General features: G+C 52.4%; 1 protein-coding gene across 1 annotated transcript; it reads right to left on the bottom strand.

The window, feature by feature from the left end:
* Positions 1–119: 119 nt before the first annotated feature.
* Positions 120–17,956, bottom strand: RBP3 (retinol binding protein 3). Its single transcript, XM_015146957.3, has 4 exons — positions 13,959–17,956; positions 11,950–12,140; positions 9,584–9,726; positions 120–8,012 (listed from the first exon to the last, which is right to left on the bottom strand). The coding sequence occupies exons 1-4, from the start codon at positions 17,010–17,012 to the stop codon at positions 7,657–7,659; spliced, it is 3,744 nt and encodes a 1,247-aa protein (XP_015002443.3). The 5' UTR covers positions 17,013–17,956; the 3' UTR covers positions 120–7,656.
* Positions 17,957–18,267: the final 311 nt, after the last annotated feature.

Genomic DNA, 18,267 nt, shown 5'->3' with positions numbered 1-18,267 from the left:
CTGCAGTGGGGAGTGTGGCCTGGAGGAGGGAGCCTGGACCCCCTCAGCTCATTGTCTTCCACATCTAGAAGAGGGAAGGGTGCTCCCTACAGATGCCAATAAAGCATCCACATTCCCATAGGGACACTGGGAGGTCCCTTGCTCACTAAGACAAGACAAGGAAAGTTCAGCCTTGCCAGCCCCTTTAGGTGCTGTGTGGGGGTATCATTTACACACAGAGAGGCTGAGCACAGAAGGCAGCTGAAGCTACGGGAGCCTCCCTGTGTGCTGTCTTGGATGAGGCAGGAAAGGGCAACTCAAGGTCTCGGCATGAGGCCCCACACTATGCACTTGACACACAGCAGCCGGGAGGCAGATTGTTATTAATAATTCCCATCTACTGCAGATGACATTAAACTCCAAGAGGTCAAGGACATTCCTAAGACCATGGGCTCAGGAGCATCAGTGCAAGAATAAGACTCCAGGACCCCAGATTGAGCTTTTTTATGTCCTTTTCAGCCTGCTACCTGTCTGCCCAGTCCAGTGTGGTCATGTGGCATTGTGGATGGTTCAGGAACTGGGACAGCAGCAGGTGTAGGCTCCCTGTCTCAAATTCCAACTCATACTTGCTACTTGTAAACACACACACTTTCCTATCGCCCTTCTCTCCAGCACTTTCACTATCTTGCATACTAACTCTTTCACTGATTTATCTTGCTTACCGTGTCCCCTATCACTAGAATGTAAGCTCTGTGAGGGATTTTTGGTGGGTTTTTTTTTTACCTGCAGCATTGCTGGCATCTAGATAATGTAGGCACATAGTAGGTGTTCAACAGACATTTGTCGAATGAATGAATGAATGAGATGCCTGGTTCTGGCCTGGCACTTGCCACATCTCAAATCAGCTTCTCGGGAGGGTTTTAGGATCTATCAAATGCTGTGCACAATTGTCCTTCTCTGGCTTAATTGATTGGTTTGTAATTTCTGTGAAATCTCTTTGAAAGGCAGAAATATGCCAAGACATGCAGACACTTAGAACTGAAGGGACTTTAGATTTCTAGACCACCCCCTCCCTGTACAACATTGGACTCTGAGGTCCACAGACATAAGCTGATGTGCTCAGTGTTGCAGGGCAAGTGGTGGTGAGGCCAAGGTTAGAACCACTGAGAGGTCTGGACCTTGCCCCATCCACAATCTATGAGGAACCTCAGCTACACCAAGCGACGGTTTACGTTGCACGTGAATAGAACGGCCTCACATGCAATTATTACTAACCTCGACTAGTTACACCATTCCCAAGCAGGATAGGCATTTAGGAAAACTTGAAGCTATAGAAAACAGCACACTATCTTCCCCCAACTCTGATTTTTAACTTGGAGTTAATTTTGGTAAAAATGGATGTAGATCCAAATTGCTCACAGCCATTTAAATGGACAAACTCAAAAGTGATTTGTGGAAGTGATGGGTTTACAGCTTGTTAATATTGTGGTCCCTAATTATCACCAGGCTGGGTTCCCAGAGTCTGGGAGTCAAATTCTCTCTTAGCCCTTCTTCATTTCTGCCCTCCTGTATCTACTGGAGAGTAGACATGGTAAATCATGGTTTTGCCCAAGCTCTCTCTACCACTTCTATGGTCTGAATGTTTCTGTCTCCCAAAATTTATTTAAAGTCCTAACCCCCGAGGTAATGGTATTAGGAGGTGGGGCTTTTGGGAGGTTGGAATTAGTGCCCTTACAAAAGAGGCTGGGTGCAGTGGCTCACACCTGTAATCTCAGCACTTTGGGAGGCCGAGGCGGGCAGATTATGAGGTCAGGAGTTCGAGACCAGGCTGGCCAATATGGTGAAACCCCCATCTCTACTAAAAATACCACTCCCCCCTGCCCACACACACAATTAGCTGGGTGTGGTGGCAGTCACCTGTAATCCTAGCTACTTGGGAGCCTGAGGCAGAAGAATTGCTTGAACCCGGAAAGTGGAGGTTGCAGTGCCAAGATTGTACCGCTGCACTCCAGCCTGGGTGACAGAGAAAGACTCCATCTTGGGAAAAAAAAAAAAAAAAAAAGAAAGAAAGAAACCCCAGTGGGTGAGCACAGTGGCTCATGCCTGTAATCCTAGCACTTTGGGGGCTGAGATGGGAAGATTGCTCAAGGACGGAGTTTGAGACCAGCCTGGGCAACATAGTGAGACACCCCTCTCTACAAAAAATACAAGAATTAGCTGAATAAGGTGGTGTGTGTGCCTATAGTCCCAGCTACTCGTAGAAGGCTGAGATGGGTGGGGTGGGTGGGGGAGTTACTTGAACTCAGAAGTTTAAGGCTGCAGTGAGCTATGATTGTGCCACTGCATTCCAGCCTGGGCAACATAGTGAGACCCTATTTCTAAAAAATAAAAATAAACCGCAGAGACCTAGTTCCCTGCTTCCACCTTGTGAGAATGCAGCTTAAAGTTGCCATCTCCCAACTAGGAAGATGGTACCAACTGCCAAAGCTGCTGGCACCTTGATCTGGGACTTCTGAGCCTCTAGAACTGTGAGCAATAAATTTCTGTTGTTAATAAGTCATCCGGTTTATGGTGTTTTGTTATAGCAGCCCGAATGGACTAGGCAGTCACCTTCTATATGCCAGTTAAGAGTTGGCATGAAATGTTGCCACAATATATCACATCAGCAGATATTAATTTTACAATCCTGGGTAAGAATTACTGCATTCCTTAAATTCTCTACGTCTAATTGAATCAGCTCAGCACCCCATCCTGTGGTCCTGGTGAGATACTCACCCTGTCACTGTTGAATTCCTAACCTGCCTCTCAAGCTCACAAAAGCTCCTCAATGCCCCACCTCAAGATCGTACCCTGTCCCTTGGTGCCCCAGGGTGTCCTTGCTGTTCTGGCCAGCTTTGCCTCTCTCCTCCACTCTCCTAGGATCTAGGGCCTTGGTGGCTTTCTGGCAAAGCTGTTGGTAGGCATGTGACCCAAAGACACTGAGTCGATGAGCAGAAAGTCTTGGCTGACCTCGCGGAACAGAGGAGGTTTTATCTACAGTAGCTGGAAACATGGCAAATTCTATCATAATAAATTATCTCCCAGTGGCAGCCATTCAATTCAGATTTACAAAAGTCCTCAAAATATGCTAATGAGGCTAAACTAAGACATTCTGAATTCAGATTCAGTTTGGTTCTCAATTTTAACAAAGGTCAGCTTTTCTTTCTGTTGTTACCTGGGAGAGAAGTAAAACCACTACAAAGTTGGGCTCCTAGAATTCAACTTCTTGCCAATTCCTGCATCTCTAGGCCAGGGATCCTAAGCTCAAAAGTCTATTGAAGTAGGCTAATGAGTGGATGGACCTGACTGTAAGTGGCAATGGTGGGGAGCTCAGTGCCTGGGTGAAGACTGCACAGCCAGGCTGGATGCAGGCCTCAAGAAAGGCCAGAGTTCAGGTCTTTGTATGAAATTCGTTGTCAACTGACTCAAGAGTTTTGCAAGCACTGATGGATAACCAAAGTGGCATGGATTCATGGAAGCATGTCAGTGGTGGTGATGGTTCAGGGTTGCCACCAGCCGGTGATCCCTTAACTCTGTTATGCTCCCAGCTTTGGAACAGGCCGGTGCTGGGCCTAGCGCTTCTAACCTCAGCCGTACCACCCTGTTCCTGTGAGCACGGAGACAGAGCCCTTATCAGGGGTGAAAGTCGACCACAGTAGCCACCAGACCAGCCTTGCACTCCTCATACCCCTGGAAAATGATGGCACCATCTGGAGGCAGCAGGCCTTCCTACAGGCCTCTTCCCTTGAAAGAGGGAATCAGGCACCCTTGTCATTTGCCTAATTTTGTTGTGTTTTTAGAAGTCATGTGGTAGGTCTACAGATGGCATAGCAAGATCAGAACCTCATAGAATAAACCTTTTATTTGAAAAATAAGCTGTTCTCCAACATGTGTTGGGTTGTGATACTTCCTAGGAGAGAAGTTTCAGAAACCGTTTTGTTTGTTTGTTTTGTTCTGTTTTTGGAGACGGAGCCTTGCTCTGTTGCCCAGGCCAGAGTGCTCGATCTTAAATCACTGCAACCTCAGCCTCCCAGGTTCAAGTGATTCTCTCACCTCAGCTTTCTGAGTAGCTGGAATTAGAGGCACCCGCCATCACGCCCAGCTAATTTTTGTATTTTTGTAGAGACGGGATTTCACCATGTTGGCCAGGCTGGTCTTGAACTCCTGACCTCAGGTAATCTGCCCACCTCGGCCTCCCAAAGTACTGGGATTACAGGCCTGAGCCACCGCGCCCAGTTATGAAAGGGGTTAGGGGAGGCAGTGCCTGCAGGGAGAATGGGAGGGGTTCTCTGACGTTTTCTTTCCATTCATCTTGCCATCTCGTGTTTTCCTGGGGCAAGACGGAGGAAGCCACTGTCGTCTGATCCCATTGCTATTCTAAACTGCTTGGATTACGAGGCTATTTTTAGTGCTGGCCACCCCGGTCAGCAAAGCAGAGAGGGTACCTAGGCCAGGTGGCAGCTAAATCCCATAGGAACCAGGAGATGGGAGGTGGGTGCCCCCAGGCGGGGATCTTGGCGGTGGGTTTCCTGGCCCGGAGTGTGAACCGGCTGTGTTGCTTTTCTTTCTGAGTCACATCGTTTCACCACACCACAGCTGTGTGGGTAACCAGGGCCCTCTGGCACACAGTCAGGGCCATCTACTGTGTGGGCCTGTGCGGGGCAGACATGGACACAGGAAGAGGAAGCTCCTCCCTTATTGCTTCAGTCCAGCCTGAAAGCAGCAGGCCCACAAGGGTCCCCACGTGGCCCCTTTGCATTCACTATGGATGAAGCATATCACTGCAATAGTCCCTGGTTCCTCCTTCCCTGGATGGGGGTCACCACGTCTCCAGCAAGGACTTGGAGGTGAAGGTCACCTTTTCCTTCCTCTCCTTACAGAGCCTGGCAGAGGCATGGCTTGTTGCTGACTAAGAGCACCTGGAAATGAGCCCCCAGCACCCAGAGTCACCACCCCCACCATGCCCCCCAGCTCTGTGCTGTCAGTCCCTGGTCAGACTGCAAAGATGCCCATGAGTGGACTGTGCCCATGCCCTGCCCCTGCTGCTAACATCTGGTCCCCCAAGTCTTCTCTGGCGCTGGGGACCAGGTCTGAGACAGCTCTGTTTCCACCAGTTGCCCTGTGGCTAGCCTGGCATCCTCAGGATCTGCCCTGGAGGGGAAAGAAAGGCAGGGAGAGATGGACCCAGTTTACCCTGAGTTCCTTTCTCTACCCAATGGCTCTGGCTTGGTTGCCCAGAGTGTGGCCTGGCCTTTGATGGTAAACAATAGGGAAACTCCTCGGCCTGTCTTGCCCCAGAGAGCCAGCTTTGAGTCCCTGCCAGGGCCTTTATAATCCATTTATTGTACATGCTGTCACAACAGGGCTGAGCTGACTCCGAGGGGCACTCCAGCACCCCTGGATGCCAGTCAAATGAACCCCTGCTTGGTCCTGGTTGACTTACCTCTCCATCACATCTGCAAGAAAGACAGATAAAGATGACCTTCCAGAAGTGTCTGCATCACCTAACAATGCCCTTCCAGTGAAGATGAACCCCTAGCTGCAGGTCAGGCCACAGAGATGGGGCAGGAAGCTATGTCAGGGATTTAGGCACAAAACTGGGACCCCAAGACAAGGCAAAGAAGATGGCAGGCTGGGTGCAGAGCAGAGTGACTTTAACTCAGGTATTAACTTACCTTGGGTCCTGATCACTGTGGACACTGGGTGAGAGGTGTGGGGGACAGAGAGGAGGGAATCCGAGTGTCTGGAAGGAGGTGTGGCTATGTGCAAGATGTGAGCTGGAGGTAAGTAGGATTTGGCAGGGTGCAGGCCATGAGCTCAGACCAGGGCATAGAGAGTTGAAGGGGCCCAGGGCTCATCTGAACAGAGACTTCTAGGCAGTTCTTGGCCATCTGAGTGTCCCACCAGAAAAGAGACCTGATGGGATTTTGTTTTCCTTTTCCTTTTCCTCCAGTCTTGTGCCTGCAAGCAGGTAGCAATGCAAGAAGGCTTGCATTTAGGAAGGCTGAACCTGTACTTTGCTATGCAGAGGACTTTCGCTCCTGTCTATCTCAAACCCCCTTTCCAGATCAGGCCCAGGGCCTCTTCATGATGTGGTGGAAACAGAAGGATCTTTGGAACTGTACAGAGATGGGTTCAAATCCCACCTACCCTTTAACCCGCTGCACCAGACTGTGCTGTTTATTACAGAAAAGTCTTTGGTGGATGGAAGCAGACAGGGATTTCATGAAAGACCCCGGATGGTGCCCAGTCCTAGATGGGTGGGCTGGGGGACCTGGCTGAGCAGTGGGTAGGGACAATGGGTCACTCCACCAGGACCACAGCCAAAGTCACACCGGGAAGTCTGGGAAGCACCTCTTGAGGGTGCTGCTGCTGTCTCCGCTAAGCATAGGGCATGGCTGTGCTGTCCTTATACACTAGGCTTCTGGCAGATGGCCACCGCCCAGGCTCCCTGGCCACTTGCTCCAGATTAAACGTTTTGCATAGGAGTTTCTGGTTGACCAAGGCAGGACCACATGCCCATGCCCTACTGCCAGGAGGGCTGGAACAGTGGGCTTCCAGGGTGTTCAGCTTTGTAGCGGAGAAATTATGACAACTAACATTGGCTGGGCACTAGATTGACTCACTTCATTCTCACAACTCCAAGTGTATTATTATTTCTCCCATTGAACAGATGAAGAAACTGAGGCCCAGAGAAGTGAAACAAATTGCCCAGAACCACTCAGCTGGGGAAGTGGCCGGGCTGGTTTCCCACCCAGGCAGGGCTGACATCACTGTTTCCTACCAGTTCCTATGGGCAGTGATTCTCTGATCACCCAAAGGTGCTGCAAATGCTGGGTGGCCCAAAGAAGGACACAGGTCCACCGTGCTGGCTGTGTGACCTTGGGTGAGCTGCGGAGTTTGTCTGTGTCTCAGCTGGCTCCTGGGTAGAAGATGAGAGTGGCCAGCTATGCAGCCGGCGTGAGGCTCAGAAGAGACACAGCCAGCATGTGTACATCACCAGCAGAAGGGCTGCACCAGCCCTTTCCTTATTTAAGATCCACAGGACCTTTGCCACCTGCTGACCCCATAGCATCTTGCGCCACATCTTAAACAAAGTCAGCTGTCCATAGAGGCCAGTAGGGCAGATCCGGAAGATCCAAATAATGTGAATGGAAAACCCATGAAAAAAAGAGATTTAACAACCACTGGTGATCACTAAATTGTGGTTAATGGCTCAGTTATATAATTTATTTTATCTTCTTTATTTTTTATATTTTGGAATAATGACAACTGCATCTGAAAATAATGATATATGCACATTATTGAGTATTTAAGAAAAAGAGCAAAGTATGAAGAAGAAAGGTAAAAATACCACCGCAAGTTCTACCACCTAGAAGGAACCTGTTTTAAAATTTAGGTTGTTATTGGAAAGCCATATATATATACATATACACACACACACACACATACATATATATGTGTATGTACGTGTGTGTGTGTGTGTGTGTATACACACCTCCAGCTCTAGCCTAACCAGAGCTCAGTAGGCCCCTCTGCTGCCCCTGGGAACCTCAGGCCGGGCCACCTGCAGGAGTGCCCTTGGTGTGTATCCCAGAGGTTCTGTTTGTCCTGGGGCTCTGCCTACGGGGCCCTTCCCTATGGGTGGTCCTGCAGGCCTGGGCTCCGCTTCACCCTCAGTTGGTTGTGCTGGAGCATCTCCTTGGCCCTGGTGAGAGCCTCTTCTGCGGGGACAACCATATGGGGTGTCACCCCCACCCCTTCCCAGGAGCTGCCATCCGAGGCCCCCACAGAACGGGCCGTGGGGATAGTGAGGTAGAGGTTGGTGTCATCCACGTGGTAGGTCTGTGGTGGCTGGCAACCCCCGCTGGTCACCTCCCCGATGACCAGGGCCCGGCCCAGCCTCTTCATGATGTAGGTGAACTCCTCCGCAGTGCCGGCCGTCACACTGCTGGTCAGAATGACCATGCTCTTCTTGGAGCCATAGCGTTCACCTGGAAGACATAAGGCCCTTCAGGATAGGGGTCATGTCAGGACCCTGGAGCACCTGTCTTCTCTATCCTGCCTGGGCCTGCAGTGATGGAGGAGGCCCTGGGGTTTCGGTCTGTGCCCTTGTGTCCACTTGTGAGCCACTTGACTTCTCTGAGCCTTGATTTCTGCATCCGTAAAATGGGGACAAGAATGCATGCCTAATCACGAGGATTTCAGTGCTTGACAACTCCCAACGAGGCCTTTTTATGCCAAGTGATAGGAAAGACTTGACTCTCCTGAGAAAGGGACGTCCTCTCTCTTCATGAATAATGAAAACACTTAAACTGACCTGATTTCCTTTTCACTTTGGATTTAGAAAAACCCAATTTGTGATGTCATAAGAACAACCCTCTAGGACAGCACTGTCCAACAGGAATGCAACGTGAGCCAGAATGCTGCCCATAGATGTCATTTTAGGTTCCCTAGTAGCCATGTTGAGCAAGCAAAAAGAAATCCCCGGTGTTAATTTTAATCATGTTTTGTTTAAGCCAATGTATCCAAAATACATCCATTTCAAAATGTAATCAAATAAAATTATTAATGAGGTTTTTTTTCGTAATGTCTTCAAAATCTGGTATGCACGTTACACCTCCAGCACATCTCCACTTGGGAGAGCCACATTTCAAATGCTCGGTGGCCACAGGTGGCTTGTGGCTCCCATATTGGACCTCACAGTTCTGGGACCTCACTATCTGTAGAATTGAGTCTATCTTTAACTTCCAGTCTTGAACATCTATTTGAATTTAGAATTCACCTGGTTCTGATTTGTATTTACACTTCGTAATATTATTGAATGTATGTCCTAGAAGCTACAGCAAAATGCCTGTGTATTACAGAAGCATGGACATGAAAATGATGGGGTGTTTCTCCGGTCACAGGCACACCCCCATTGATCTCTCCAGTCCTTTCTCGTTGGACGGGAGCACAAGTTCCTTGGTCTTACACGCTGGGCAGGGAAGATAGATGGAGGCCGTCCACCCTGGAATGGGGCTTTGAGAGTCATGGTTCTGTAAAGCTAGCTCAGGGCCTGCCTTTGCTCCTGTAGCCACAGCTCTGTGTCCAGGGCAGTGAACAGAAGCCTGATGAGCATCATGACCTTTCCAGGCAAGTTTGTGGCACTGCGGCTGAGAGCTCAAGTATGGTGAGCACTGGAAATGCCCATTGGGGTTGGTAAGGGGCGGGGAGAATCCTTCAAATTCTGCATTTGTCCCGCAGGCTGGTGATCATAGTGCTAAGCCTGGGGAAAATTTTGGTATTAGACAAACTAATATTCACATTTTGGGTTCCATTTATTAGCTGCATGACTCTAGAAAAGATACTTGACCTAGTCAATCCCCACTTTTTTTTCCTCTAGAAAACGGGCATAGTGATACATGCTTTTCAGGGATTCGAGATCATGCACATCTAGTGCCTGGACTAGGACAGGGCTTTACAGTCTGGTTACTATGACTTTTACCTACACTCAAGCTGTCTTTCCCTGGTTTCCCAGAAGCTTCTAGAATGACAGTAGAAAGGGGAAAGCTTCTCCACGTACCTACAACCTGGGCGTGTGTCCAGAGTTCACTGATGGAGTCATCAGGCCGGCTGTAGATCTTATCCAGCAGAACTGGTGGGCCTTCATCAAAGAAGTAGGAGCACAAGATGGGAATGGAGGATGTGGGGCCGCCAATGTTGAACCTGAGGGACGGGAAGCGGAGCCTGTTCAGGGGCTGAGCTCACAGTGAGGCCCTCTGTGCCCCTCGGGGAGGCCAGGATCTTTGTCCCATGGACGGTTCTAATTCTTGGCAGCCTCAATGTACTGCCTCTTCCTCCTTTAGAATACCATGGGTTGGCATTTTCCAGAGTATTTCCAAGAGTACTAGTCTCTTGAGAACAAGAAACTTTGTGGTCAAATATGTTATCCTTTCCTTCTGCTATATAATTAACACATGTTAATATATTAAAGGACCAGTCGGCTGCAGTGGCTCATGCCTGTAATCCCAGCACTTTGGGAGGCTGAGGTGGGTGGATCACAAGGTCAGGAGATCGAGACCATCCTGGCTAACACAGTGAAATCCCATCTCTACTAAAAATACAAAAAATTAGCCGGGCGTGGTGGCAGGCACCTGTAGTCCCAGCTACTTGGGAGGCTGAGGCAGGAGAATGGTGTGAACCTGGGAGGCGGAGCTTCCAGTAAACTGAGATCGCGCCACTGCACTCCAGCCTGGGCGACAGAGTGAGACCCCATCTCAATAAAAAAAATATATATATATATGTGTGTGTGTGTGTGTGTGTGTGTGTGTGTATAAAAGGCCCTGACAAGTCCTGCAGTCAGAAACTTGTTGATCAGTTTCCCCCATTTATTGACCATGGACTGCTCCCCTGCACCCATATCTGCCTATGAGTGGAACACATTTTGGGAAACATTGTTTTTCCCGGTTGCATTCTGTGACAATCTTATGACACCTACCGGCTGTCTTAGTTCAGGTGTCTTAACAGGGCACTTAGTGTGTTGAAATATTCAGGCTTGTGGAGCCACATTGGAAGAAAGTGAGCCTGCATTTCTCCCAGGCCATTTAGATTTGTCCCACTGTGTGACCTCATTGGGGCCCTGTCTCCCCACTGGGGCTAGTGACATGTTAAGCAGCCTCATCCAGTTGATGGCCTGGGATGACCTGGCTGGGTTCTGGGCCTGCGATGTCAGTGTCTGAACCTCCAAACAAACCTCAGGGGTGGAAGGGTCTTTAAGCAAAGTGCACTTGCAGGTTGGGGCCATCTCCTCTTTAAAAAGTGTAAATGGCATATTCAGAAGAAAGGGACTTAACATGAGTGTCATTCGGGTGCTCAACAGAACTTCTAAAGAAAAAAATGATCAGAGAGACCACAGGAGCCTCAAGCTCGGGCTGTGAACACACACAGAACTGGAGCCAGGGCTAATGTTTTAGCCTTAATGTTCTTTCTTCTCCCAGGGAGGAGAAGCAGTGGGTGCAGGACTGAGAGCCACCTAGTGACCACTAAGAACCATGTGAGTGAGCACTGAGGGCTAGAGAACTGGAGCTGGGTGAATGCTCCTGCTCTGCCACCCCCTGCCACTTCTTTTAGACAACAGAGGAGCGTGCAAGGGTCCCATCTGAGGAAGGCAGCCTGCCCATGGAGGGTGCCGGGGCATGTCCACCAATGGACCCCAGAGTCACGGGATGCCAGGTCTGGCCACTGCCTGAGGGTGCTCATCCACCTCCTACCCTGGTCCATGGTGTAAACTCACGACATATGAGGCACAGTTTTACAGAAACAGAGGGGAGGTGGCTAGCTGAAGACATCCTTCTGACAATCATTTGGTGATGCAAAGAATTCTTTTGATAACAATAGTGATTAATTTCTAAATTCTCCCTGTGCGATTTCCAAATTCTGCCTGTATGACGATTCATGTGACCAGGGTTGTCATGAGTTGATTTTGTATGACGTGAGGCGCCTTCCCAGGTGGGAGGCCTGGCTGTCTCACACGCCACTGGCCATCAGAATCACCTGGGATGCCTGTCAAATAGAGATTATCGGGCCTGTCCGCTGGAGCTTCTGAGTCAGTAAAGGAGGAGTGGGGCCCAGGAATCAGTGTTTTTAACGTCTCCTTCCTCTCCTTCCCACTGAATCCTATGACCAGGCAAATTTGGGGTAATTCTCAATCTGGAATGCACATTGGAATTGGAGAAGTTTACAAAAACGACCAGTGCTGGGCCCCGCCTGCAATGAAACAAGAACCCCTGGGCTAACTGGCTGGAGCCCTGATAGGCAGGAGGCCTGGCCCCCCTCAGGCCCTCTGCTGTGTTGCAGGGTTCCTTTTCTTCCCTGCTGTGGCCCATAGCTTTGACTGTCCCCCGGCAGTCCTGCGTCCTGGCTGGGAAGCACCGACCCCTGGCCACTGACCTCATGTCGATGATCATGGCATCCGTGTGCATGATCTTCTTCCAGATGTGCTCCACCAGCAGCTTGGAGACCTGGGTGAGCAGCTCACCGTCCCCAAACATGTCAAACCTCAAGTAGCCAATGTTGTCCTCAAACACATTAGTGTGGAAGGAAAACTTGATCAGCTCTTCAAAGACTTCAGGGGAAGGGATCTGTAAGAGTTGGAGGTCCTACTCAGTGTCAGGAGGAGCAGCCGGTTTTAGAGTCCAGGAAAGCAGGCACCACGGATCACCTTTATGTCATGGGAAATATTAAGGGCATGGGACAGGAACTGACATTTCTGAAGGAGTTAGTAGATACCAGGGACTTTCCCAGTGGCATGTCTGAGATGTGACATGCCATTGGGACATGTGTGATCCATGAGCAGCCTCCTTGCAGAGGATGCTCCTGTCTGCCACCCACATGCCCTGATGTCCTGAGCTAGAAGGCCCAGAAATGGTCTCCCCTCTGACCTCTCCAACCTCACCAGATACTTCCTAATGCCTCCAAGCTCACCTTCCCCTCCACTGGGGCAGGATTGGAAGATGTTAGTTACCTGTACCAGGCGCCTGGCCCTGTACTAAGCACTTTGTAGAGCTTATCATCATCCTCACAGCCACCTGTGCAGGAGATAACATGATCCCCATCTTTTCCACGGAAAAACTGAAGCACAGAGAGATTAAGTAACTAGTCTCAGGTCACACAGTCAGTAAGTGGTGGAGCCAGAATCTGAATCTACATCTGACCCCAGATCGTGAACCTTGGCTCTACTGGAAAGGAAGGAGCAGTTGATTTGGAAATCGGGGATCCTGCAAGCCTAGCACAGGCTACTCCCACGTGGATGCACTTCCTCCTCCCTCTCTAAGGCTGCAGGAGGGAGTCAGGACTTGGTGAGCTTGACTGGGACCAGGAGCCTTCGTTGACAGAGACACCGCCCTCCAGGCCCTGCCCCGCCCTCAGTCACAGCTCTCTGGCCCCAGGCCACTCTCCTCTGCTCCTCTCCGGGCCTCAGTTGTGAAAAATGGGGATGACAATTCTGTGGCAGATGCTTTTGGCACTCTCAGCCCCCTCTGCTTTCAGCTGCCCCCGGCCCCACTGACAGGCTCTCCTATAGCACAGCCTTGTCTTTTCACCCTCAGCTCAGGCCTTCTCCAAGAAGGGGGAGCCTGCCCCACCCTGAGAGATGTCCTCAGGGCAACTCTTGGCCAATGTGGGACAGGAGCCACTGGGCCCCACCTGCAGAGGACTGTGCCTGGGAGCATCCCCACACTCATCAGTGCCCTTGCTTCAGCAGAACAGCTTTGAGGCATCTGCTTGTCAGCTTCCCGTCTCACTCTCCCTGCTCCCTCCTTCACACCTGCTTCAGCAATGGCCTCCCAGACAAACTGCCTGCACTCAAGCCCTGGTCTCAGACCCTCCTCACAAGGGATCCCACAACAAATGCTGCCCTGTACAATCGTGATGATGCAGCAAAACCACAGGTAGAACAGCGTGGAGGTGTGAGTGCTGCCTAGGTGGAACTCTCGGCCAGCGGTAGGGCACTTGGTGAAGCCCACGGCCACCTCTGCCAGGTGTTGGCCTCTTCCCCAACACTGACAATGAGAAGCCCTGCCATCACTCACCTTCCACCCAGCCAAGGCTGAAATGCCTTCTATCCCAGGGGCTTCCAAACTGGCTTCCTGTGAGTATTGGTTGGCTTTCAAACTGGCTTCCTGTGAGGTGGGTGCAAAAATAATTGCAGGCTTTGCCATTGAAAGTACTTTTGCACCAACCTAATATGCATGTTCAACAGAGGTGTTCAGCAACCCCAGGGTCACAGAGAGTGGATGGAACAGGTTGAGAAAGAGGAAAGGACTTGACTGGTCAAAACTTAAACATGAGAACAAATCTAAAAGCCATTGTCATGCACTGTGCACAGAGCCCGGCCTGTGCAGACAATGGGCCAACTCACTCCCGGGACTGGGCTCAACCAGGTCTCCCTTCGGTCTCACCTGCATAGGGACAATTCCAGGAATGCGGTCCTTGGCATTCTCAGGGATATGGGCTGCCTTCAGGTGTGGGTCTCCGGAGAGCATTTGCAGGTCGGCCCCCAGGATCTCGGCCAGGGCCACTTCTGAGGTCACCCTGGAGTAGCGGCTCTGCAGACCGCTCAGTTTGACGGCCATCTTGGCCCCCAGCTCGGCGGAGGCATAGTTATCAGCCACCAGCTTCCCGGCCGTCTGCAGCACCGTGGGCACCTTGGCACGCAGAGCCACTATGTCCTGGGCTGTGGAAAGGGCTTCGCTCATGGGCACAGTGATGTCGGGCTCCACGCCAGCCAGGTCCCAGGCCTTGCCTGTGGTGGCACTCAGGGCCATCTGGGTGGGCATGGATGCGTATAAGGGGCTGCTGCCCACCTGGTAGATGCCCACAGAGAGTGCCCCTCCAGCTGTGGGCTCCCCAATGACCGTGGCCCGCTGCAGGTCCTGCATGGTGTGTGCAAAGGCCTCAGCCGCAGAGCCACTGGTGTGGCTCATCAGGATGTAGAGATCCTTGTGTGAGCCATAGCGCTGGCCGGCGACCTGAGGCAGGGTCCACACCTCCATGACTTTCGAGGTGGCCCTGTCAAAGACAGAATACAGGTGCTGGCGGGGTTCTGCCTCAAAGAAGTAGGAACAGAGCAGCGGGATGGCCGTGGAGTAGCTGCCAGGGTTGTAGCGCAGGTCGATCACCAGCGCAGCGGTGTCCACCAGCTGTTGCCATACCAGCCGCACAAGCTGTGGCCCGACGGCCTTCACTGTCTCCAGTTCAGCCATGGCGTCAAAACGCAGGTAGCCCAGCTGGCCGGGCAGCACCTCTGTCTTAAACAGGGCCTCAATAAGGTAGGTGAGCTCCTCTGGAGAGGGGACAGCAGGGGGTGGTGGGGGTGCTTCCTCTACCACCAGCTCACCAGGGCTGTGGAACACTAGCAGGCGGTGGTCCCCAGACACCTCCTGCAGGTCTGCTGTGAGCTGAGAGGCCAGGGACTCCAAGTCCACAGCTGTGCGGTAGGCGCCCTGGGCCAGCTTGGCCCGCAGCAGGGCACTGGTCTGGCCCAAGACTTCTGGGCGAGCATAGTGGGCCTCCAGCAGGTGCCCTGTGCCCTCCACCAAGGCCCCCAGGCTCTGGTGGAACTCCAGCACTTCCTGGGCTTTGTCCAGGGCCTCCTCCGCCAGCACGATGGCATCAGGCACCACTCCACCACCCAGCCAGGCCTCGCCGTGATTGTCGATGAAGGTGAGGACCGGCACGGTAAGCGCCAGGCTGCCTTCCGGCGTGTCTAGCAGCGGCACGGTGCGGGTGTGCAGCAGGTTGCCCGCGGTGATCTCACCTACCAGCGTGGCCCAGCCCAGCGACTGCATGAGGAAGGCGAACTCCTCGGCGGCCGTGGCGGTGCGGTGGCTGGTGAGCAGATACACCCCACGTTGGGTGCTGTAGCGTGGGCCCGGGAGCTCCATGTGGCTGAAGTGCTCCTGTGTGATGTTGGTGCGGCGATCATAGGTGGTGAAGAGGTGCACGGGGCCGGCCTCGGGGCCCTGGAAGTAGGACAGGAGCAGGGGCACAGCGGAGGATGGCCCTCCGGGGTTGTGGCGCAGGTCCATGATGAGGTGCTCCGTGTCCTGTAACGGCTCCCACACCTGGCGCAGGACATATGGGGCCAAAACACCCAGCACGGAGGCGTCAGCAAAACTATCGAAACGCAGGTAGCCCACGTTGCCCGGCAGCACCGACACCTGGAACACAGACTCCACCAGTGCTTGCCGGATAGCGTCGTCCTCAGGCAACTCTGGGGCTGCCCCTGGTGGGTCTTCAGCTGCAGCATCGGTCACGGGCCCAGAAGGGGTTTCTCTGGGCCTGATGGCTCGCACCAGGAGCCTGGGATCCTCGGATGCAGCCTGCAGGCCGGCATTGAGCTTGGTGACCAGATCGTCTTCGGAGACCACCGTGGAGAAGTCCATGCTGGCCAGGTGCTGCAGCAGGGGAGGCACACGGTCCACCAGCGTGTAGTAGTCCTTCAGTGCCTCCTGGAGGCAGTGGACCACCCCCGGAAGGGCGCTGCGAAGAGTGAGGATGTCCAGGGCTTTCTCCAGGGCCTGCTCGGCCGGTGTCCCCACACAGGGCAGCACTCCGCTGCCCTCCCACGTCTGGCTGCCTCCACCCAGGGGCCCCAGGGACCTGGACACGGGCACGGTGAAGAAGAAGTCAGACTCCCCTATCCTCAGCTTCCGGAGGTCCAGGGCCCCTCCTCCAGTCCGCTCGCCCACCACGATGGCCCTGCGCATCTGCTTGAGGATGTGCGCGATGTCCTCGGCCACGCCTCTGGTCTGGCTGCTGGTGAGGACCACCACATCCTTGTTGGCACCGTACCTTTCTCCCAGGACCTGGGGCAAGGTCCAGATCTCCGTGGTGGTGTTGGAGGGGCGGTTGTAGATAGTGTCCACGTGCAGTATGGTGTTCCCTGGGTGCAGGTAGGAGATGATGTAGGGAATGCCGGAGATCTGGCCTCCCGTGCAGTGTCGGAGATCCAGCACTAAGGCGGAGGTGCCCATGAGCTTCCCCCACACGTGGGCCACCAGGAACTCCCCCATCATGCTCAGCACCTCCTGGCCCGGAACGCTGTCCACCCGCAGGTAGCCCACATTACCCTCCAGAACCTCATGGCGGAGGCCCCTTTGCAGCCAGGCAAGCAGTTCCTCTTCTGAGAGACTGGTGAGTGCTGGGACTTGTGGGGGAGGCTCGGGGGTGCTGGGCTCATAGGAGATGACCAGGCGAGGGTCGTTCAGGGAGCTCTGCACCCCAGCTGTCAGCACACTGGCCAGCGTCTGCGGGTCTGAGATGCTCAGAATCTCGTGGCTCTTGATGGCCTGCTGGATGGCTTCCTGCATGCCCAGCAGGTTCTCTGGGAAGCAGTAGTTATCCAAGAGGACCTTGGCCATGTCCAGCACCAGGCTTGGCTGGAACAGGTGTGTGGGGCCAGCCAGGCCACTGAGCAGCATAGACATGAGCAGAACCCATTCTCTCATCATGGGACCCAGGGGGAGGCCTGGCTCTTGCACAAAAGCCCCCTGGACTGTATGCAAGGCCGTGGCCCTGCTCTGTGCAGCTGCCTTCTGCCCTTGTCCTCCTCAGCTGGTGGACAGAAGGTCTGGGGCTAAACCCCTGAGTTGGAGCAAGGCTTCCAGCTCCAGTAAGCCTTTAATCCTGTCTAATTCAATCACATCAACCCTGGGTATCGGGGAGGAGTGGCCAGGGTGGTTTGACCCAGAAGGTACATTGCATCTTATCTTGCTGTGCTGCGTCTGCATATCACAACATTAATCGCTGCTATTATTTTAGTTCCTGCCACATGCCAGACACTGTGCTCCATCCTTTACAAGCTGACAGTTTCCACCAGAGCCTTGCAGAGTCCAGTTATTAACTTGCAAGTCCTCCTTGGAGAACTGGTTCTGCCACTGTCTCTCCCGTGGCCTCAGGGAAGTGTCTTAATTACTTTTTGTGTAGATTAAGTGACAAAATATGTGTAAAGCACTTCTTCCCAGTACCCAGCAAGTAGGAAGCACTCATTACTGGCAAGTTCTCTGTATTAGATATTATCTCTGTTTCATAGCTAAAAAAAAAAAACAGGCCAGAGAGTTTTGTAACTAATAGAAGCCCATTGTTTTAGGTGGGGACAGATAGGGGTTGCAGCAAGAAGAAGCCCTTGGGGCTACAGTTGGCCTATATAGTACAGAGGCTGAGTCTGAGGCTGGCATCAGCCTCAGAGCCTGAGATTTATTTCTATGTACCATTAATGCCTCCAGGGAACAGAAGGGCTCCCCCTACAGCTTTCTAATGCTAGGAATGATGTGTCTGGACCATCACGTAAGGTGTGGAGTATAGAGGCGCCCACCTTCCAGATATCACAGGATTAGTATTCCCATGCAGATGAGGTTAGCTCTGAGAGTTAATGGCTAGAGGTGACTCCTGATTCTCGAAGGCTCAACCCACAGCCCGCAGTTTGCAGGGAGAATCAAGCAGGAGGTCTTGGGTCTCTGTGGTCCCAGGCTTCACATGAAATCCAGATCATTCCTTCCAAATGCATAGAGCACAAGAAACAGGGAAAGGTAGATTGCTGGACTCTTCAGATCCCAGCTCCTGCCACTTCTCATAGAAATAATGTGGGTGCTGCTTGCAACTGACTGGCTGCAGAAATCCAAGAAGTCCTGCTATGGGGTCGGAACCTGGAAGCCCTGCTTTGCCACTGAATGCCCCTGGAAATGGGCACTTCCCTCACTTAACAGA

The sequence above is a fragment of the Macaca mulatta genome, chromosome 9 (genome assembly GCF_049350105.2).
Source record: "Macaca mulatta isolate MMU2019108-1 chromosome 9, T2T-MMU8v2.0, whole genome shotgun sequence".
NCBI classification, from domain to species: Eukaryota; Metazoa; Chordata; class Mammalia; order Primates; family Cercopithecidae; genus Macaca; species Macaca mulatta.
Note: the sequence above shows the minus strand (reverse complement) of the source record. Positions and strands in the feature narration are given on the sequence as shown.